General features: G+C 47.3%; 1 protein-coding gene across 1 annotated transcript in view; it reads right to left on the reverse strand.

The window, feature by feature from the left end:
- Positions 1-20707: 20707 nt before the first annotated feature.
- The window catches only part of Atp1a1 (ATPase Na+/K+ transporting subunit alpha 1), a 28104-nt gene continuing 25368 nt past the window's right edge, over positions 20708-23443 (reverse strand). The window contains exons 22-23 of the mRNA NM_012504.1: positions 21463-21554; positions 20708-21063 (exon numbers count right to left, since the gene is read on the reverse strand). Of these exons, the coding sequence (NP_036636.1) occupies positions 21035-21063; positions 21463-21554 (121 nt within the window). The 3' untranslated portion in view covers positions 20708-21034. The remainder of the gene's footprint in view (positions 21064-21462; positions 21555-23443) is intronic.

Below are 23443 nucleotides of genomic sequence, written 5' to 3' on the forward strand. Positions count from 1 at the left end.
CTCCCTGTCTCTTTAAGGAACAATGATTATCTAACAGAGAACTACAACTGTCATGTGTTCAAGTGAGGGTCATGTGTTCTCTAGAGGAACAGACCAATATATTTTAATATATTAAAAGGGATCCACTGGACTTGTGGATTGTGGATATAGGTAAAATAGTGCCATACATTAGATCCAAGGCATATACAGCCTAAGGGAACGCCTGCCCAAGCCCTGCAAGCTACTGTACCTATCAGAGCTGTAACTGTATCTTTAAAGGGCATTCTATCACTCTATCAAACTGTTTGCTTCAGGATGGTGGGGAACATCGTAGGGCAAATGAATCTCATAAGAATGAACCCACTGATGCACAACGTTAGCTGTAAAGCTGGTTCCCTGGTCAGAAGCAGTGTTATGTGGAGTAGTGTCAGGGGAGAAGCCATTCATTCCCTAAGCCTGGATCTCCCCATCATGGAGGATTAGTGTGTGTGTGTGTGTGTGTGTGTGTGTGTGTGTGTGTTTGTCTGTGTGTGTATATGTGTGTGTATGTGTGTGTGTATATGTGTGTGTGTCTGTGTGTGTGTGTGTGTGTGTGTGTGTGTGTGTGTGTGTATAGTTTTATTTTATGTATTTGTTAAAACACCTTTATTGCTACTCAGGACAAAGGCAAAAGTCACCCTCTGTAAAAATTTGGAAGTACAGACATTTACAGAACTTCAGCTGAAGCTTCCTTCTGACCAGGAATGGAGTAAAGACAGAGAAAGGAAGAAGACAGTGGCCATCTTAGTCAAACTTAGCTGCCGTCCAGACATTGTCTTGTAGTGGTTACAGATTGTAGCTATTTCTGCAGAGTCTGTGGCCAGTGCAGGAACTTCATGCATTTGGCTATATCCCTGGGTGACTTAACACCAACCAGGTCAATGTCAGTCAACTTCCTGGCTGCCCAAACTCTTAAGTTCCTCTGGAAATCATTCCTAACTGTGGCAAAGTGGTAGACACTATAACAATAGGACAGTGATAGCGGTTGGTTTGGGAAAAGAGCTGACATGAAATTATGTTTCAGAAGTGAGCATCATTGAGAGAGAGAGGGTCTCACAACCACAGGAGCTGTGATCTGGCCTTGAGGTGAGAGAATATTATAAAGGGGTAGTACATCATATCTGCAATGACGTGATGGAGAGAGAGAGAGAGAGAGAGAGAGAGAGAGAGAGAGAGAGAGAGAGAAAGCGCCTTTAAAACCTGGGGAGAAGCCTTAAGAGGATAGCTTAAGATAACAGAGAATCATACATGGGATGAAGGGACATGCCCAGAGGGAGCCTGAGAGAGCATAGGGAAACACCTGACAATATCCTTTCAGGGCAACAGGACAGCCTGTGACACAGGAGGCATAGAGGGTAGAAGTATAAATAGGGGCTCTGAGGCCACAGATGTCATAGATTCTTTATGCCTCAGAGAGAAAGCTGCAGTGGGCGTGGCCTGATTCCTTCAGGTTTGGGGAATCTGGCTTCTTGTAGTGAGACACCATGCAGCTGGTCCCCCACATAAGTTATGGAGGTGTCCTTTGCCAAGCTGTCCCACTCGCTGAAAGCAATAACAGCAACTTTACTGAGGATTTGGTTTTGAACAGCAAATCTATTTAAGTATTCCATCTCCTCTGAGCCTTTGAATCTCTTCATCAAAACTAAGGCAGGGGCATTAGACCTCTCCAAGTTAACAGCAGGTCATCTTGTGACCTGTGTGTCAAAATCAACAGTCAGCCGCTTAAATAAGCTCTCGGTACTCTCTCTCTCTCTCTCTCTCTCTCTCTCTCTCTCTCTCTCTCTCCCCTTAAAGCTTGGTACCTTCTCTTTTTAACACAAATTATTTTTTCTTGCAAGAATTCAATAGCAATCCCCAGGGCTAATGATGGTCCTCCTGTGCTCAGCGCTAAACAAGACATTCAGAACATTTACCTACCAACGTTCAGAGAACACTGTGGACGAGGAGGCAAAAGGAACCTAAGAGTCGGAGGATAAAGGAAGTGCTAGAAGATGCTGGACCAGCATGGACTGTGTCTCATGAACTCACAGTCACAGTGGTTACCTGCAGGAGACCCGAGCAAGATGGAACCCATTAACATTCCAGCACAGATGCGGGCTGGGCACATGTGGCCCAACTTCTAGGAGCTATTTGTAATGGCTGCTGGGGTTCTTCGGGTATGTAACCACTGACAAGGCACCTGTAATCGGACGGCCACTGGTGGGGGAATAGAGCCAAGAAGGGTTGGGGATACAGCTCAGTGGTAGAGGACCTGTCAAGCTTTTTATAAGGTACTAGATTCAATCCTTAATTAGTTAGAACAAATGTGTTATATCCATAGTGAACATTAGTCATGAAAAGAGAACATGATCTCGACACTTACTGCATTAGAGGAACGTACACGCTAAGTGCCAAACACTGGGTGGAAAAGCCTTACTGTGTGCTTCCACCTAAGTGAGACATAATCTCTAAGATTTCTATGGAGAAGTACATTCGTGCTCATCTTGAGTTAAAGAGGTGATAGGATGGGCTGGGGAGCTAAGGGACACCTGACAGGGTGTCTCTGGTTTCTAGGTGTTCTGCCTCCTTCCTCCGACAGAGCAGCATCCAATCTCTCAGTGGATCCAACCCCTCTCCCAGCACCGTCTTTCAAGTGATTCACCCTTCTGTAAACCGACCGGGCAACTTCCTACCTCTGTCTTTTCTTCTTATTGTGTTCTCTGCTCCGAATGCCTGCTCTTCATTTCCTCATTAAATTGCCCTTTTCCTTCCATATCTAAACCTAATTCATCTTCCTTCCCTTCCTATCTGCTCCTCTACCCTCTGTTCCTCGGATCATCCAGCATCAGAGTATGGCTCCTGCCCTCAGAGGCTCGTTATCCTTTGTAGCTGGTTTACAGTGTTACCCATTCAGACCATTGTAAGCAGTTTTACTTCTCCAAAACATGTTGACTCTTTTAAGACCCAATATAATTACCAGAGTTTTTAGGATAAACACCTTAGGCCAGTGGTTCTTAACCCATGGGTCACAACTTTTTTGGAGGTCACATCTGAGATATTTACACTATGATTCCTAACAGTAGTAAGATTACAGTTATGAAGCAGCAACAAAATGATGTTATGGTTGGGGTCACCACAACCTGAGGAACTGTATTAAAGGTCGCAGCTTTAAGAAGGTCGAAGATCCCTGCCTTAAGCTCTGGCAGGCTTGGCAAGCTAGGCTCTGCCAACCATCCCCAGTAAACCAAGAGAGGAAAAGCAAAGCAAAGAGATTTAGTCAATATGGACCACATTGAGAAGAGGAGCAAATAAAGTGGTCCTCAAGTTCATCCTCTAGAGTCAGACATAAGGTTCAGCTTCAAGTAGAGGCCAGAAGATTTGGTTAGCAAGCAATGGGATGGGGGTGGGGGAGTGGGGGTGGGGGAGGGGTGGTCTGTGCAGGAAAGGGAGGGAGGAGGGACGGACAACACCAAGGATGTCAAAATTAATTTAAAGAATTAAACAAAAATGGCATCCTGCCCATCATTGCCTCAGCATTATGTCAGCTCTGGTCTGGCTGGCAAGGTGGTCTGGTAAATTGTCAGACTGTGTGCACTCCCTTCCTGGGAGGCAAGGTCCTCTTCTGACTCTCATGGGGCTTCGGCCTTCCCCTTTGGGTTGGGGGTAGTTGTTTCAGTAGTCTGCTAACGGAAGGGAGAGGCACTCGTACCTTTACACTTTTTTTTTTTCCTGCCTGGATGATTACAATGTAACAACTAAACAGAAGGGAAAGGCACTCGTACCTTTGTACTTTTTTTCCTGCCTGGATAATTACAGTGTAACAGTCTGTATCATCTCCGGGTTCCATGGAACACGAACATGTGGAGAACCTCGTTTCTATCAACGATGGCCTGAGCATTTTCCTTACTTGTTGGGCTGTGCTTCCCAGAACTTCACATGACAAGTTTGAAACTCCAGATGTGCTTGTAAAGATAGTGTGCCTCTTTACAGTAGTACCCTGTCCTCCTTTAAAGCTTTTCCAGCCCATTCATTTGCATGGGGCTGCTGTGTTTATTGCTCTCGTCTGCATTTGAGTCTCCCTGTATCTTTCCTTAGGTCAGTTCCAACACTATTAAATGTCAGGAGAACGGCTCACCACCCTGAGAGCAAGTTGACTTTGTCCCTCAGTGCCTAAGGACTGCAGAGGGAGTAAGGGAAACCCAGAATCCTCAGCTCCTGTGATCTGTTCAGCTGAGCCCCGCAGTGAGCTTTCTTTCTCAAATCTTGCTTTTCTGCTCGACATAAAAACCCTCCAGCCCTTAATAGCTATATTAGTAAGTTGCAGAGAGTAAAGGTGGATCTTTGAGCAGAAAACCGTTTTTCTTCTGTGTGACTTTCAAAGGTCTGCTGTCCTTTTGCCCAGAATTCTGTATGGGCAGTGGCAGCTTGTTTTCCAGAGGGACACATCTCCACCGGCCCTTGGCTGGACACCAGGCGATAGCTCACTTTTATAGAAGGGAAGATGAAATAAGAAGTCCTGGACTGCAGTGTCTGGCCACTTCGTTCAACTAAAATTGAACGAAGAATTCCTGCCTTATTTAGGGGTTAGCGAAATGTTCCTGTATTTTGAAGAAATTGCTTCATCTTTTAGATCTTCAGTGTCTTCCATGATTGTCAAATACCCTTCAATTGTTTACCTTTGGTTGGGGCTGATCGGATGGTTCAGTGGGTAATCGTGCTTGCTGCCGAGCCTGTTGACCTGAGTTCAATCCCCAGGCCCTACATGGTAGGAGAGAACCAACTCCTGCTTCGTGGGTTACTTGTTACTTTATGTCTCTCCTCGGCTGCCATCTGATCCTTAGCAGGCACACAGAGAAGATAAGAGTTTCCATTCTGTAAAGGGAAGCTCTGTTTATGCTTGAAACTATGTATTTTATTTATGTTTACCTGATTAATTACTGACTCTGCAAGGCATTGTAAGATGTGGTCTATGAAACTTCTTGTAGCCTCACTTGCTTCAGAAAACAAATGAAGCTCTTAATTCAGTTCTTATGCCAGAATGTAAACTTCGTAAGGCCCTAGTACAATCCTCCCTTGTCCCCCCTCCCTCCCCCCTCCTCCCTCCCCCCTTCCTCTCTCTTGTCTCCTCTCCTATCTGCAAACCTCCCCTCCTATCTTCCCTCTCTTTTTAAAAAGTATTAGACGGCGATTTATTTATTTTTAGCTCATGTGTATGGTGTTTTGCCTGCCTATTCGTCTGTACACCAGGTGTAACGTACCAGAGGCCAGAGGAGGGTGTTCTATCTTCTGGAATTGGAATTACAGACAGTTGTGAGCCACCATGCGGATGCTGAGAACTGAGTCAGGGTCCTCTGCAAGAGCAGTCAGCACTCTTAGCCACTGAACCATCTGTCCTTTCCCCGCTATCTCCTCTTTGAACTAAGTTCTCCTTTGAAGCTTTCCATTCTGTGTGATGTCTGAACTCTGCCCCACTCTCCAAGGGTGCCGATGAGTTAGCTTACTTCTGACCCTTTCAAGTCGCATTTCCTGAGTCTAAGAAGTACATGATTACAAGAGCCTTAGAGACGACTGAGTGCCGACACTTAGGATTGCAAGCAGGCAGAGCGTTTGTTAGGGCTTGATTTTAAGGACGTTTTCAGTATGACACAATGTACATCTCAGAATCATGGACTGCATTTCAATTTTGAAGGGAGACTCCTTTAGGATACACAGTTTGGTAGGGAGAAAGGCTTGAAATCACAGGGGGCTTTGGCTGTATATGACTTTCCCATTACAGCTGTAACAAATGATCACAAATTTAATGACTTAAAACAACACAAGCATATCAGTTTACAACTTTGTAGGCTGGAACTCCACCCTGGGTCTCACTGGGCTGAAGTGGAGGCGCCAGCAGGCTTGTCTTTTTTTTTTTTTGTTTTTGTTTTTGTTTTTGTTTTTGTTTTTTAATGGAAAAGAATTAGATTGCCTGTTTTCTCCAGTGTTGGACAGCCATCTGTATTTTCTGTGTATGGTCTCTTTCTCCACCGTCAAGGCAGAGTGTTGCTTCTCCATGACCATCCATAGTCTTGTCTCTCTCTGCCTCCCTCCTCCCCTCCGAGATCCTCACAGTGACCTTGACATCTTTATAGTCAGTATAACCTTCTCATTTGAGGATCATCTGATTATCAACTTTAATACCTTAATCCCCATAGCTCTGCAATCCTCATATTCACGGGGTCTGTTAGCATGCAGACATCTTTGAATGTCACCACTGTGTCTGTCAATCCTAAAAATAGAATTCCCAGTGTGGCAGAGTTTGTGAAAAATCAGGGTTGGGAGGAAACATGAAAGAAACCAGTCATAAACTAGCTTCTTTTTGAGTTGTGACCTTTTCGCGTTGTGTGTTAGACAAAGGGGTCAGAGAGCAGCAAGTGAGTGTTTGCTGTCCCATTGGATATCATGGGCATCCAGAAGTGTTTACAGAGAAGGCACTGTCTGTACTGTCCATGCAAAACACTCCTCGGGAACCCCCTGGGCTAAACACAACTGGAAGGAAAACTGCTAATAGTTGGTGGGGGTGCGTGGGAGAGAGAGAGAGAGAGAGAGAGAGAGAGAGAGAGAGAGAGAGAGAGAGAGAGAATGGGTTGCAAAGCAGTCTCAGAGAAGACTCCATTTGCAGCTTTGAAGGGAGCAAGGAGCCAGACGTTTGTTGAAAGGATTGGTGTTGGGATGCATGACTACAGGTGCTGGTGCTAAAATACATCATTTTCTCTACCTTCTCTGCTCTTGGTGACTGGACATCAATAGCCTGCTTGTGGGCCTCACTGTTTGTAAAGCAGAATTAACAGATATGCTGTAAATATTAAGAGAAAATAGCATACAGAATTGAGCCTTTGCCCAGGACTTGCTGATGGCATCCTCCTTCCCCACCATAATGCATAGGTTGCACTATAGTTGACAAGTGTATTTTGCAGCTGCTTTTTATAAATGTAAGGAAACAGAAGGCTGACACCGTGAGCAGGGAGCAGAAAGGAACCAACCAAGTCAGGCATCCAGCAAACAGTAAGGACTGTGCCAGGGCCTCTCCGGTGCACCTACCCTCTGCCCCATCTATCATTCGAGACTGTGTACTCCTAAGTTGCTCTACCCAGGACACTACACGCACGAGTCTAGACATTGTTCAGATAATGCAAAAGAAATCTAGCACAAGCCAACAGTGGTGTCTCTGCAAGCCAGCCCTGCCAGCCAAGGGAGCCCTGCAGCCTCTAGGTAAGGGGTGGGGGATGGGGTAAGTAGCTCCCTGTAAGCAGCTGACTTTTGGGCCTGCTTAGGCCAGTTGCTCCCTTCTCCAGTAAATCAGACTTTAGAGTAAGCAAAGGAAACACTGACACACATCCACTCCGAACAGCACAGAGGAAAAGCCTTTGCCTTGTCTTTAAAGGGCACCTTAGTACCTGCCAGCCGCATGCGTGAAGCCCTTTGTGTGGTAGCCATGGTGCCTGCCCTGTAATCTCACTTAATCCTTATTTAACCCTCAGGGCTCTGCCCACTTTACATATTGGGAAAGAAAGATGCAGAAGTGAAGAGAAGGTTGTTGTAGGTCACAGGGAATAAACAGCCGAGGCCGAGTGTGAGACTGGTTCGATCCGGACGGTTTGCTCCCACTGTCCAGATGTATGTGGACATCTTTCTGGAATCAGTTCTTTTCTTCTTTCTTAAGGCAGAGTTTCTTGTTGGTGTTTCTGTTATGCTGTGTACTCCAAGTTATCCAGACAGTCTTCTGCCTCTGTATCCTGTCTCGCTGTAAGACTGCTAGGACTACAGATGTGAAACCATCTTTATCTGGCTTTGTCCAGGTCACCAGACTTACCCAGCAAGCGCTTTTACCTACAGAGCCATCTCTAACCCTCCCTGACCCTTTATTCGATATACACACGTAATAGATGCTGTTGTGTGTGCAGGACTGCGTTTGATTGGCTTTGGGAAGCGAATTCAAGGCTAAGATGCACGCTACCCAAACCCTCAAAGCCAAAGCTGGGAGCACGAGAAGGCCTGGCTCTGCAGTGGTACCCACGCCTGTGTCCTGTCCCACATGGGCCCAGCCTAAATAACGCACTGATTCCCCTTTCTGTGTGTGGCTCCAGGTGTTGTATTTAACTTTAAGAGGTGAGACACTGCAGTATAAATGTGGCCATATGTCAGGTGTGCGAGCACATGTGTGCATACGCATGTGTACCCATGTATTTATGTGTAAAAGCCATCTCTCAGTGCCAGCTAAAAATAAGAAGCAGTGTGTCTGTGCTGAAAATTGAGGGCACCATATGCTTGCATTTCTAGGTCTTCCTGAGAATTATATAACTGACCCCAAAGCTGAGAGGGCAGGATCAGGGCCAGCCGTGGGACATATTTCTAATGAGAAATGCCGAGGAAGGCCTGACCTTGAGGAGAATGAGCTTGCCAGCCCATGGAATGTTCCCAGCCTTGGGCTTTAAACAACAACGTATTCAGAGGTTGAGTGCTCTGCTGAAAGCAATCTGTCCCCTTGCTTTGTTTTGGGGACTTATCAAGGTGAACCCTGGCCCTTAGAGGCACTGGATATCGAGTTTAGAGCTGGGCACTGCTGTCAGAAATCTTCTCAGCCATCTCTAATTAGCAGGCTCTGGGGCCGCCCAGGGTCACACAGTCCAGGCAGAGGAGAGACAAGCAAGAGTTCTAGTCTCCCCACTCCCAGAAAAGTACCCCAGAAAGGCATCCTGGGAGAAGAGAAGCAGAAAGGTTTTCTGGGAGAAGAGCCATGGGAGGCAACATAGCCAGCAACAAAAGCTTATCAAGGGCTCCCTCTGTGCTGGCCCTCCACAGGGGGGAGGTACCTGATTGCTGCAGACCCATTGTGGGCCTCTGCGGCATTCTTCCCTAGAAAAGCCTCCCTCAATAACCTCTATTTCTGCTTTCTCTTACTTGACTAAGTCCCTAGTACAGAAATCTGGGACTTAAAGTTGACTTTTCGAACAATGGATCATGAATCACCTGTAGCCTATATGTTTGGTGTAGTGGGTGATATTCACCATGTAAAAAATACAGCGAGAAATTTGATTAGACTAGACTAGAATAGGGTGTAACCAAGGGCACGGGGGATAAACAAAAGTAAGTGTGGTTCCTGTTATAGTCCTGTGAATGTGGCACCATGATCTAAAAAGTAATTTCTGTTTCTCCTTTCAGTACTAGGGATTGAACCCAGGGCCTAGGCAAGCACTCTACAAAGTGTTTATAGGTGAAATGACAAACTCAGAAAGAAGTCATGATAGACAGACATAAATAGACAAATAAAGATAGACATGATGCCAGTGATCATTCAGAGTAGACGATAACATATCTGTTTCATAACCATCTGTGTTTCCGTGTCCTGTCAAAAATGTTTTATAATTAAAAAAATTAAAATCACACACAAACAGAAAAACGTTCATGTTGCAAAAATACATTAAAATGATGACGATGATGATGATGATGATGATGATGATGATGATGAATATAAACAACCACCAAGGGAGCTAAAGAAATAGCTCAGTGGTTAAGAATGTTTACTGATCTTACAGAGGACCCAGCTGGGCTCCCAGACCCCACATAGCAGTTCACAACCATCTATGACTCGGGTTCCAGAGGATTCAGCATCCTCTTCTGGCCTCAGTGACTCTGCACACAAGTGGAACACAGGCATAATTTCAGGCAAAACACTCATCCACATAAAATAAAAATAAATAAATCTTTAAAAAAAAAAAAAGGAGACAACAAATCACTTGGGCCTATACGTCCAGGGGATCTGATGCCCTCTTCTGGCCACCATGGGTATCTGCACACATGGGTGCACATAACCTCATACAGTCACAAGCACATGTTATGTTTAAAAAGATAAATATCAAATCAAATTGGTTAAGATAGGTCACACAGGGGTTGGGGATTTGGCTCAGTGGTAGAGCGCTTGCCTAGGAAGCGCAAGGTCCTGGGTTCGGTCCCCAGCCCCCAAAAAAAGAAAAAAAAAAAAGATAGGTCACACAGCACAGCACTATAGAGAGCTTGTTCTGCATGTGTGTAGCCCTGGATTTGATCCCTAGCAAAATTCAGCAGCTCTCCCTGGGGTTGTTATAAGAGTGAGAGTTTGGCAAGATAGAGAAAAATAGCAAAAAGAACTGGAGAAAGATTTGGCCTTCCTACATTCCTTCAACTCCCCCACCCCCACCCCATATAGCATATATCAGGGGGACACAGGTCAGATTAAGGGACAAAAAGCCAGCAGGGGCTTTTCAGAATCTACCATTTTTTCTTAAGAGGCCTCCTTCAGTCCCAGAGCATGGTCTGGCTTTTCCTTTAGGAGCAGCCTTTCGTGCACTTACCACCCATCATCTTGAGGCATGATCATGGCTCTGTCTTCCCCACTATACTGAGCAGCAGGTTTGTGCCTCTGTGTCCACAGCCTGTGACACAGTGTATTCTGTAAGAGTTGTTTAGTGAGAGACAGTCCGTGCTGGTCACTTGTTATCTGTGTTGCCTTATGGTGTTTTAAGGGGGAAGGAGTGTCTCCATTTGACCCACAAGAGGACAGAGGCCCAGAGAGGCCAAATATCTTAAAGTCACACTATTAAGTGGAAATAGAGCTAGGATCCAGTCTGTCCATAGAGCCAGTATTCTTAGCCACTGCACCATATTGTCCTGAGGGAGGGAGGGAAGCCACTGGAGTTTAGAAACCCTGGATTCTCTTGGTGAGGTTGATGATATATGTTCTGGGTGTTGTGTGGCTGAGAAGGGAGGGGCATGGTCAGGGACATTGAGAACGGAAGAGACGAGTATAGCACAAATAGCCACAGATGGCCTCCAAGTGATTATGGTCCAGGCTAAGCAGCTTCCCTAAATTGTTAAGGGGCTGATTGGCTGAGGCTCAATCCCTTCTCGGGAGAAGCATAAAGGTCTCTTCCCTTCAATCTCCCCAATTTCTTTTCCATTTTGAGGTAGGATATCATGTAGCTCAGGCTGGCCTCTCACTTTCAAGGATGACCTTGAACTCCAGATGCCTCTACCACTGTGTGTTCATTGCTCCCATCACAGGTGTACCCCAGCACCTGCAGCTTCTAAACTGTTCTTAATCACTGGCTCTCCGTTAAGGGTGATTGGGTGATTTTGTTCTCTAACACACATCCGGTGATGCTAACACATCTGGTGATGTCTAGAGATAATTTTCACAGTCACAATGTGGATAAGGTTATGTGCTGGTCGACCTTAACTTGACCATCTTGAGACATGTATAGAAGATTGGTAATAAGAGTGTCTGTGAGGATGTTACCAGTGGGTAGGGGGAACTGCTCTGAATGTGGGTGGCATCATCTCCTAGGCTGAGGACCTAGAATAAAAGAGGAATAAAAGAGGAAGGAGGAAGAAGCCCCACAGCACAGCATGCTGTTCTCTCTATGACTTGGCGACTTTGTCTCTCATGCTTTTCCATCACTAAACACTGCCTTGCTATGGCTGAGAAGCATGGAAGCTGGCTTCATGAGGGCCAGAGTGAACCTACCTACCTACACACACACACTCACACACACACACACACACACACACACACACACACACACACGGATGTTGACAAAGACCAGGGGTGCTGGTAAACATGGTATGGGGCATGGGCTACAAGAGAAGAATCCTCCACAAAGGATTTTCCCCAAATTATTAGCAAGGCCAAGACTGAAAAAGCCTCCTCAAACCATTCTTTCTTGTTTGTTTATTTGGTCTTAGGTTTTATTTGTTTAATTTTGGAAGATATGCCTATTTAAAATAGAACTTAAACTGAAGCATGAGAAAGACACTGACAGTATTTATTGCACATTAATCTTTACTTACTGAATGTGTTATGACCAGTGCAAATAATTCTTTTTTTTTTTTTTTTTTTGGAGCTGGGGACCGAACCCAGGGCCTTGTGCTTGCTAGGCAAGCTCTCTACCACTGAGCTAAATCCCCAACCCCCAAATAATTCTTAAATGAAGGATATCACGTTAGGTACCATTGGGTTTGAGAAATGGCAAAATACAATGCAAAATATAGTATACACAGTTAACACACATAATAATGAAATGAAGCAAATGGTTATACCTTTTCAATTCATACACATTTACTTTGTTAAGACAATATCTTAATGGAGCCATTTTCATGGTATAAAAATATCCTGCCTTCTCAATCACTTGATGAATAATTGGCCAAAGTCCCAGTGGTATAGATTTAAGGAAGACCCTTTCCGTCTTTTGGGAGAAATATTTAAATAGATCTCAGGTAGTTAAATATGTGTTAAGGTAGTTTAGATTGCCAAGTGTTAAAATTCTGGGTAGTTCGTTACCACACAATCATACCCATCTTAGTAAACATATTGGTTTATTAAAGCTGGCTTGCTATTTCCTCTCCCTTTATTTCTTACCGTCTTCATCTATAATATAGTCACATATAGTGTTTGCAGGACTGCAAAATTCCAAGTCCAGTTGATAAGGAAATGGGAATGGGAAACTTTCACAAGATCCGCTGTAGGCATAAATCTTTTGCAACCTACTTTCAATAAACATTCAACCTTTCCTTTTGCCCACCGCCCAGCAGAGGCAGTGGAAGAGAACAGTATTAGGATATGGGGGTGGACCTGTTAGCTACTGGGAGCAAGCTTGATCCTTCTCAGTGCTTCAGTCCCACAGCAAACACCAAGTATGACTCAGCAGCTGCAGACCAGGCCTCTCGGCAGGCAGGCAGACACCGCATGCGAACCAGCAGCTGGCGTTCAGTTCTGAAGAAACCGCAAGACTCTCCAACTGAGGGGAGGCTGCAGAAGCCACAGGAACCTCATGAGCAGCTCTCGGGCGAGTTTCTCTCCATGGTGACATTACCACAAGTGGAGCTCAACAACACTATGTGAGGCGGACCTATAGGAGCATGTCATTATTAGTGAAGAATAGCGAGGCGGAACAAACCAAACCAATGCTCAGTGCTCGTCTCCCACTGTCTGTGGAGTCATATTTATTCTCCTTCATCTGAGGTCCTTTCATGTGTTTGTTCTATCAAAACATCCTTTCACCCGTGTGCCCCAGCAAAACACCATTTGACATGGCTGACTTTTCGAAGAAACTAGGAATTTCTACTTCAGTCCAAATAACAAGCTCTGGGCTACCACCAGCTGTGAAGGGAGAAGCAGCGTTCTCCAGAGATGAGATCCATCATAAGTGGTCAGGCCTATGGCCATATGAAGACAACACAGGCAGCAATGAGTGGATTCAGCGTGTTGTCCACGTGCACACCTTCATGTTCCATATGCATATATATGTAAAAATAATGATTATGGAAGGAGAGGTCATGGATTTGATAGGCAGGGGATGTCACCTGGTTGTCCTGAGACTCATTATGTAGATCAGTCTGAACTCAAATTCATAAAGATTTGCCTTTGTCTGTCTTCCAAGTGCTGGGATTAAAGGCATGTGCTACCATGCCCAGAAAAAAAGTCTAGTTTAAAAAAAAATATTTATGAGGGGGTGAGCATGTACATACACCGTAGCACATAGTGTGCATGCCAGGTGCCTCAGTGGTTAGAAGAGGATGTCAGATCTGGAACCAAAGGTACGGGTGGTTGAGAACTATCATGTGACTGCTGGGAACTGGACGTGGGTCCTCTGCAAGAGCCACGAGTCTTCTTAATGGCTGAATCATCTCTACAGCTTCCCTTAAAACATTCTGTACATGGAATATGCTTCTGAAATTTCATCCACTCTGCTTCTCCAAGTGCCAGCCTCTCAGCTTCCAGAGGCTCTGAGTCCCAGGACTTGGCACACACAGGATGCTGAAGAGTGGCTCCTGAGTGCTGGGCAGTCTCATGCAATGGCATTTATTTGATGGCTTGTCGCAGCCACCCCACTGCGTTTCCACTTTCTGGTGCTCAGCCCCATCGGTGTGCTAGCTGACATTTTACAGCTGCTCTGGGGGGAAGCCCATTTTGTCCAGTCTGTGGTATTTGACAATTTCCATGGTGTAACTCTTCCAACCTTTGCCAATCTTGCGTTACCAAGGTGAAGTTTGCTGGCTTGCAAAATTCATAAAACTAAATAAAACAAATGAGCTGCTGCCGGCGCAAGCTAGCTCCCCCGCCCCACTGTTTAATCTTCTACCGTCTCTCTTCAGCCACACGAAAGCTTCATCTATGGAGCCAATGGCTTGGTGAAGTCAAAGTTGACTCTTCACCCTCGTAGTAGTGCGACACACTGAGCAGTCCCACGCTGGGAATCTCACATCCCACCACAACCCCACAACTCAGGACTCAGCCACCTTCAGTTCTGTGGTTTCCCCTCCTCCTAGGCTGACTTCTCAGATTCCCGGAGTCTGGAATCACTTGGAGAGCTTAAAAGAAGTTTCCCTCCCTGCCTCACTGCCTCCTTCCCTCCTCCCTGAGCCCCTCCCCTCTCCTTTCCAGTCCCCCACCCCCTTCATCCCTTCCTAGTCAAGGTACACAGCACAGGATGCATCTTAAACTTCCTATGCAGCCCATGAATGTGCAATCCCCCTGCCTCAGTTGCCCACGTTCTGGAACTGCTGGTGTTTACCATCCCACGTGGCTAAGAAAGTTCATGGTCTAGCAAGTCCACAGGTGTTGCAGATACTGGCAGACTCGATGGTTTTGAGAGCATTGCCTTAAGGCAAAGGCTCTTAGCATTGGCTTCACATTGGCTGAAGTACCCTGGGAATTTTAATAGGTTCTGATGCTTGGCTTCCACTTTCCAGAGCTAAATTTCTCTGTGTGGTTTCAGGGTGCTTTCAAAGAGGAACCTGTGCTAAGGAGCACCGCCGTTCCCCCCACCCCCACCCAACCCGAGACGTGCAGCTGTTGGGTCTTGTGATGTGAGCGTTGCTGTAAAAGGCACAGGTGCTGACGATGGATCCAGTCATCGACGGGGGCAGATCTAGTCCCGAGGACTCTGCGTTTATGAGTGAACTAATCTGTGGATGGATTCGGAATATGGTGGTGTTATGGAGAGGCGGTGAAAACTTCTAGATATGGGACCTAATTGAAGAAATAGGTGACAGGTGGTGTATTTTTAGGGGCTGTATGTTGCCTTACCTCTTCCTCAATCTGTATCTTGTCAGCTGAGGAAGACTGGTTTGGTATTAAGTGCTTCCCTCTATGTGACAAGAATACACCTTGACCTCTGGCCCACAGCAATGGAGTCAGTTGGGGATTGGAACCCTGAAACCATGAGCCACAATAAACCCTCCCTCCATCCATCATGTCAGGTGTTCTGTCATAGGCACATGGAAAGATGACTACCGAGGTGAAGGAGACGATAGTGTTGTGTGAAAGGGCATCCTAGGTAGGGTTTCTAGTGCTGTGAAGACAGCATGACCTCGTAGCAACTCTTAATTGGACTTAATAAGGCACTTAATTGGCTTACAAGTTTACAGGTTTAGTCCATTATTGTTACGGTGAGAAGCATGGTGGCTTGCAGACAGACACGCTGGAGAGGTAGCTTAGAGTTCCGTATCTGAATTGGCAGGCAGCAAGAAGAGAGTCAGCCACTGGGTGTGGCTTGAGCATTTGAAAGCTCAAAGTCTGCCCCCTCCCCACCTCTAGTGACAAACTTTCTTCAACAGAGCCACACCTACACCAACAAGGCCACACCTCCTAGTAATGTCACTCCCTATGAGCCTATGGGCTAACGTTTTCTTTCAAACCACCACCAAAGGCTTGTGGTTGAGCCAGGGAGTGATACATGTGTTAGCTCACATCCCATTGCCTCAAAGAGTCCCTTGACTGACCCTCCAGGAGGGTGGGAAGTGCGATTCAGCCGGCTGCTGCAGAAGAACAGGGATGTGGCTATCTGGTTGCTAGCTAGCATCGCTGCTGCCGTCTGGGAACAAGTGCATCTCGGATCCTACACTGTGCTATGTTAGAGCGCGGGAGAGTTCAGATGTAGGGTGAGCACGTCAGGTTAAAACGACCAATGGTGATATGAAATATTCTTATACGCATGCCCAGATGGAGCCTATGTCAAAACCACGTTCCACAGACAGTGCTCAATACTTCCCCATCCACTCCAGTCACTCGCTTTTCCCGGCTTCAGTTTCTCACTGTGAAGTGTCTACTTGTATCTGGTTCCTGGGATTCCACATGGTAAACTCCCACGGGCGGTGATGCAGGCAGAGCAGCCGCTCAATGGATGCTGGCTCCCCTCCCCCGTGGGTGCCAGGGCTGAGGAATGGAAACAGATGGCCCAGGGACACACAGGCACACGGGGCAAAGAGCTGGCTTTGAGGCTTTCACTGTCTGCTTTGGTGTGGGGGGAGACTCACCCCAGAGGACTCTCACTGTAGTAAAGGGAGAGTGTACGTTTCCAGGGCAACGGTTGGCACCCATGCCCTTCCTGTCTGTCACTCCAGGAAAAAGTTTTAAACCTTGCCATAGGTTTTTTTAGTGGATCCATTATTCGTACTATAAAAGGATTCTTCAAGTATCGAGCAGTCTCTTTAGACATTTCTGCTTTCCTACACACAGATTAACTACACTGAGTCAGAGCCCTAAATGGAGAAAGGGAAGGGAAGGGAGGGCAGAGGGGACAGGCAGGAGGGAAGAGGAAGGGACCTCTGCCTTTCAGAAAAGCTGGTCTGAAAGCCACAGTGTTTAAAAAATTACCACCATCGTGAGCTGCGGCAACAACAGAACAGACATGTAAAACTCTGACAACTAGGGGACCGGTTAGCAATGCTGAAACCCAGAAACTATCCTCTGCAACCTGTAGGAGGAACCAGACCTGCCACCTTCCCTGGGAAGCTGCCCCAGACGGACTGCCCTGGGGCCCGATGGGAGAAGCAGGCTGAGCTGCTCTGGATTATAGCTGCCTGCCTTCACGCTTCCTGGTTACCCGCTTCGCAGCCAGATTACTCAGGTCCTGGGGGCAAATTCATTTGAGTAACTGTTCAACAGCTTGCACTCGGTTTCCGAGAAACTTTCTGCGCTCGGGTTTGAATGCCAGCTCTAACCTCCCCTGTTCTTTGTTCCTCATAAAAGCGCTGCCCTTCCCAGGCCCTGGGCCTCAGCACTGCTCTCTACCACAAGGTCAAAACTTGCCAAGCATCTGGGGTGCCAGAGTCAAAGCATTAGCATCCCACATGGCGTGCTGGGTGTCCTGGGTATGGGCTGGGGAGGTGGATGTGTCACCTTCAGTCACTTGTCAGTGGTATGGCACGGGGAAGTCACCTCGCATCTCTGAACTTCCGGTTGTTGCTTGCTTCACTAGCAGATGGTTATTATTTAGAACATTGCCTGGCCGGTGATAAGTTCGATGTATAAGTAAGAGTTGCACTAAGTAGGAACGCCAAACCTTCCCTAGTTTTACCTTTGCTGAAACGGGTTGGGGGAACTTTTATCTAACTTTATGAAGGCCTAGCCACATGCAAGCCCTTTCTGCGGTTTATTTGATCTCTGCAGCAACCTTGTGAGGAGTGGGTAATGGCCGTGGCACACTCTATGGGGAGAGAGGCCTATAGAGCCAGTGACTTACCTAGGAGAGCTGAGGAGCCAATACCTCGATGCCTACCCAGAGATACCCCGCTTCCAGATGCGCAGGAGAACTGTCCCCTTCCCATAGGCGTATGTGCGTGCGTGCGTGCGTGCGTGCGTGCGTGCGTGCGTGCTTGTTGTCTGTGTGCCCAACAGGAGGCCCTGTCTCTGTGAACATCAGGACATGCTGTGTTTGCACCTCAGGGGAGTGGTTTGGGGGAAAGTGTGATCCTGCCCCCAGATTTGCCCTTTGTCTTCCCTTCTGTGCTACATGGGACTCTGGGCTTGGTCTCTTTGCCCTTCTCTTTGAGTAGAGAGTTCTGGCCACTGTGTGACACTGAGAAGCACTGAGCTGAGCACAGAGTTCCCAGTGGTAGGTGACTACAGAACACATTAGCAACTGTAGTTAGAATTGGTTATGAGGCACAAGTCAGCCATCTGATGGGCCAGACCATCCTCACTGGGGAGAGAGGGGTTCTCATGAGATCCTGTGACACCCAGATCAACCACAATGCTCTGGAACCCGCAGTCCAGGGTGCAGTGCCTTTACTGATGCCTCTGTACCTCTTAGATCTTGTCTTCTTCATGACTAAGACGTGGTCCCCCACTCTAACTCCATATCTAGCTTTAGATATCTGCTTGTCCTTCTGATTTCAAACTCTGATTTCAAACATCGGTGTTGAGAGAGAGGGACCGTAAGCCTAGATCACAGGCTGATGGCACCCTGGGCTTAGATCAGATAGGCTAAGCTCTTCCCTTTGGGAGATAGTGGCACCAGTGACCCTCCGATTTAAAATTATGGCTGCATAGGCATGGTGTACTTTTTATGTTATATACTGTAATTATGTACATATGTAATTATGCAATATACAGAACTACGATATATATATAATTACATAATTATATAAATATACACACACACTCATACATACAGATATATAAATGAGGAGAAGTCATTCAATTACTAAGCAGCCATACCTGAATCTGGGCTGAAAATGCAAAGCCTGCGTCCTTGGCCACCTTACTAATGCCCACATCCTGGCGATTGCCTCAGCATGGGAGGAGGTCTCTAGAGCTTCAAAGTTTTTGGCTTGGGAACAGGTAATGGACACATCACTGCCTAGATTATGTTCTTTCTGCAGGTACTCAAATAGGTTTGCCCTTTACGTAAACTGTCTAATTCCTGTGGACTGTCTAATTCTCGAATACACGACCATGTCCAAGATTCAAGCAGATTTAGGGAGGAACAATCAGCTTAAAGGTGTAGATCACCCCAGCAGGAATACAGAGCCAGGAGAGAGAAGGGTAGGAGGCTATTCCCATGAGGACCAAGGAGCAAGGAGCTGGTAGAGAAGAGGGGCTTGAGTGAGCCAAGATGGCTCTAGGACAGGAGCTGTTCTGGAAGTGAGTGGTAAGGCATGTGGCATGTGTGTCACTGAGGGTACGGAGGATTAAGGAGTGTCCATTACTGGACGGTCTGCTCAATGTGATTTCAGTCACATGGTTTCAGTGGGCTGCTGTCAAGGGAAGAGGGAGGAAGCACTTTCCCATTGGGAAGTGAGCAAAGAGAGGAAAAGAAGTCATTGTTCTTCTTGGGCCTTTGTTTGTGGCCTACAAAAAGTGTGCAATGGCCACAGGGAGGGGTGGGAGCTCAGGACCTACAAGGCCAACAAGACTCACATTCAGAGGCTTAAAGGACCAGTAAAGGAAACGGTGCACGGGCCAAAGCCTTGGGGACCACTCTAGAGGGTGGTCAGGGAAGGCTAAGATGCCCATCTGTAGGGCACAGACAGTTGACTGGTCACTGACGTCATCCTTAGAAATTGTTACTATGAGGAGATTCCTCATAGCTCATGAAGCCTGAGTGTGAGGAGGATAGCCTAGCGCTCAGTTTCACAAGGGTGGGAAGCCCCAGCCATTAGATTTGTTTTTGGCAATAGCTTGCCCTGAACTCAGGCTACTTAACTTCCTAGAACAGAACAGTAGAGGGGCTCTGGCAGGCAGCAAGCAAGCCGTCCTCCAGGGAGGGCCTAAGGTTTCAGGCTGAGTCAGATCCTTAAGTAGCCCTCACCTTCGTCGTCAGTGTACTCTCACTGGCCAACACCCTGGAGTGACAGAAAATGAACATAGAGTGTTAAGGTTGGGACAAACAAGTTGGGGGCAGTCTAAGGTCACAGAGAAGTCTCCTCTAGAGGACACCCCAGGGCAACTTATTAACCTTGGTGGGGAGCCTTCTAATCCCAGGGTCTCATCTTTCCTCCCAGTTTAGATGTTGCTTTGAGAGACAATTCTTGTTGAAGATGACTTGCTTGCAAACAGTGATTGGTAAAGAGCCCAAGGCAGGAGATGGACTAAGATGCTCGTCCCAGGCTTGAAGTTCTAGTGGTAGCAATGGGGTTTGTGGCATTTGCTCACCCATGCACACTTCAGAGCAGCACGGAAACATGACTAATGGGTTCGACTTCTCAGAAGAACACATAGATCATCTGGTAGATGAAGGTCAGTGTTTGGAACCAGAGGTGAACATAGCTTCCCTCGGGGAGTGGCAATGAAAGAGTTAACAGCCCTGTTTAGCACTCCACGTGACCTCAGAACCTTTCATGTTTCCTCAAGGCCTCTGCACATAACTGCTTCCTAGAACTGGTGCTGGTGGTGCTAATTTAGGGAGGAATTTATGGACTGAGTACCAGACCACACAGGCTTGACAGCCATGCAGACTTTCCCATTTAGAACAAACTGGCTCTGAGGCACTTGGAGCTGTGCTGGATTAGGAGAGCAAGCAGGAAGGCCTGAGGGACTGAGATTTGCATAGGCCTTGGCTGAGGTCAGGAATTCTTCCAGGTGAAGTGTTCCTCACTAAGAAGCCAAGAGCCAAGGAACAGGTGGGGTTATGGCTATGGTAACCAGGGCCGTGTCCAGGAAAATGGGTCAGGGAAGCTCATGTATCTGAAGAATAGGAACAGTTTCCTCCCGGCCCCTGGCTCTCCGATGTGGGTGTCAGTCACCTGGGGAGCTTATTAAAGTCTGCCGACAGCCTTGTCAGGGCTGGGCTGCCTCTCCTAACAAGGCCCAGGAGATGCTTCAGAGCTGATGGCCTGGGGATCCGCCAGTGGAAACACTGCGATGCTCCTCACATACAACCTCTGCCCAAGAAGCACAAGGACTCGAAGTGAATTCCGTTATAATAGCCATCTTTATTTGTAAAAATCCAGATATAAAACGTAATCTTTCAGTCTTTCCAGGTTTTCCTTTTTTACAAAAACAAAAAGGCACATATAAACCTTCCCCGCTGTCGTCCCCGTCCACGGTGTTTTTCGGGCAGCCCTCCCCCCGCCCCCCATTACAGCTACATGCTTCATTCCAGGACGTCTGGATCCCCACATGCTTTGGTGCTTTCCTACCAGGGTAGAGTTCCGAGCTCCAAGACTTGAAGTACACAAAGGGGGGGTAGGGGTAGGTGCAGTGTGTGGCACAATGTTCCACGGCGTGCAGGGCAGTGGGCTAGTAGTAGGTTTCCTTCTCCACCCAGCCTGAGAGAGACAGAGAGAGAGAGAGGGACATATGTAGTGAGTCCACTTTTGGGAAAAACCAGGACAGTGACTCCCTAAGGATAATCGTGTGTGTGTGTGTGTGTGTGTGTGTGTGTGTGTGTGTGTGTGTGTGTGTGTGCGCGCGCGCGCGCACGCACGTGCGTGCCCGCTCACACATATGCATGTGTGTACCCTGGACCTCAGATGGAGCTAATTAACTCTCTCCAGGAATACTGTGTTATTATTTGGTTTATGTCCAGGGTGTCTTTACATTTGCTTTGCACTTGTTAAGGTCTTAAAATCCACGATGCGTTTCTACCTTAGTTCAGTTCTGTCTGTGGAAGCCACATCTGTAACCTGACATGGGAGGGTGTCCAGCCTGCCTGTTGGCCCACTTACCGCCAGGGCGTCGCCTGATGATGAGCTTCCGCACCTCGTCATACACGAAGATGAGAAGGGAGTAGGGGAAGGCACAGAACCACCAAGTAGGTCTGGAAATTAAATCAGCGCCAAGTCAGACAACACAAGAAACAAGTCAAAGGAAGACAGAGAAGGCGTACATCTTCTCCAAAGTGACCAGAAAACCATCAGAAAGCTGACCACAGGCACACTTAACTATGGATTCATTCACAAAATTAAACAAACAAACAAACAATTCTCCCCAAACCCAATAGAAGCAGCTTTCCCTACATTGCTAGGCCCAGCGTCAGAGGCCAGCCTACATTGTATGCTGGAAGCCTATTCGCCTTAGTTTTCCTACGAGTCAGGCTGAACCCACTATTTTCTGTTGCCGATCTGAGAGTGCATGAACATTTTCTTTCTTCCTTTCCTGAATTACTGAAGCTCCCAAGCGCATTTGTCTCTCGCCTTGGCATCGGCAGACAAAGCACTGCCAGTGTGGGTCAAAGCCACTTAATTCAGACCCTCAACATGGTCTCTGACCATGGAATCCGGGAGGACCAGCTGAGCCCTGACAGATGACAAAGGTCTTCAGACGGGGAGCCTGGAGAGGCTGCCACATGGTCCCCAGCAGAGACAGGCTCCGGGAGGCCTCCTGCAGGCACCAGGCTTCCTTGACTACAGGCTCCTGGATAAACAAAGGAGGAAGGATGGCCCTGCCAGCTTTGCAGTCTCCGCCCTTCCTATGTGCCCAGAACAGCAGTGGGAAGGTGACCTCAGAGCCTCAGCCAGGAACAAAGTCCCGATCAAATGGAGGAGAAGCTGCCAGGAGCAAGTCAGGTCACAGAAGAGTCAAGTGTCCAGAAAAGGGCAGTGTCCTGAGGCTCGGCTCTTCCTCACTGGGACGTCCCAGAGGCTGTGTGGCAGCCTGTGACCTTTCTGTCCCTCTCTCATTCAATAAGGCTCAGGCCAATATAATCCAACCTGGACACTTCCTGCATCCCGTACTCTATGCAGGGTACTACGGAACCTGACGCAGTAACCAGAAAAAGCCATAAAGATTATCTGGAGAGCAGAAACAGCCAACGCCAACAGAGATGTTGCAAGGACTCCAGCCCAAAGGGGCCATCAGGATTGATGGGTTGGGTGGGAACATCCTTACCAAAGACATAAGTAGGGAGGATAACAGTGAACTGACCTACAATGGCCTTGGACAGGCTGAGAGACACACCCTGGATGCCTGCCCCACCTTGCGCCATAGACTCTGACTGTAAACTTGATGAGGCCAAAGCATTTCGATTCTAAGATGAGATCAGTGCATGGACGTTGGCAAGGGGCCGGGAAGGCCCGGATGCGTCTGAGCAATGTCAGGGCCGGGTGGAACTCAAGAGGCTGATGCTCTCAAAGGATCTTATGTTGGAAGAGTGTTGTATTTTGACGCTCACCATGTTTAATCAAGTTGTAGCTGCTTAGCCTCAACCACTTACTGGACAGCAGCAAATGGATGTGGAAGTTTCCACTGGCTTCCAGACTTTGTGGTGAGCACTGCGTATAAAAACTGAGGCCACAAAACTGAAGCACAAAGTCATTCATTCACTATGTTTAAGGCCGGGCTGCTTCTGAACACAGAACAAATTGGGAATTTAGTTTCTAAGCTGCAGAGCTCCCCTCACAACTGACTGTGAGGTCAAGGGAATCACAGATCCTCTCCAAACTCCTTTGGAGTCTCCAGAAAGGTGGAAGTGATATGTGACTACAGCAAGCAAACAGGACTTGGGCCTGGGCCTCTAGGTCCCAGAACAGCTCTAGGTGGCTCTAAGGACAGCTGGACTTTGCAGCAGAGGACCTGAGGGCTCAACAGTCTGCCGCTGAGCAATCTCAAGGAAGCAGATCCTGTACAGTCTCACCTTGGGCCAAATCCTTGGCTCTGGAAGGTCTAGATTTGCCGGTCTGGTTTATTGGCAGGCCTGGCTCTCCTGGC

Source organism: Rattus norvegicus, chromosome 2 (genome assembly GCF_036323735.1).
Source record: "Rattus norvegicus strain BN/NHsdMcwi chromosome 2, GRCr8, whole genome shotgun sequence".
NCBI lineage: Eukaryota > Metazoa > Chordata > Mammalia > Rodentia > Muridae > Rattus > Rattus norvegicus.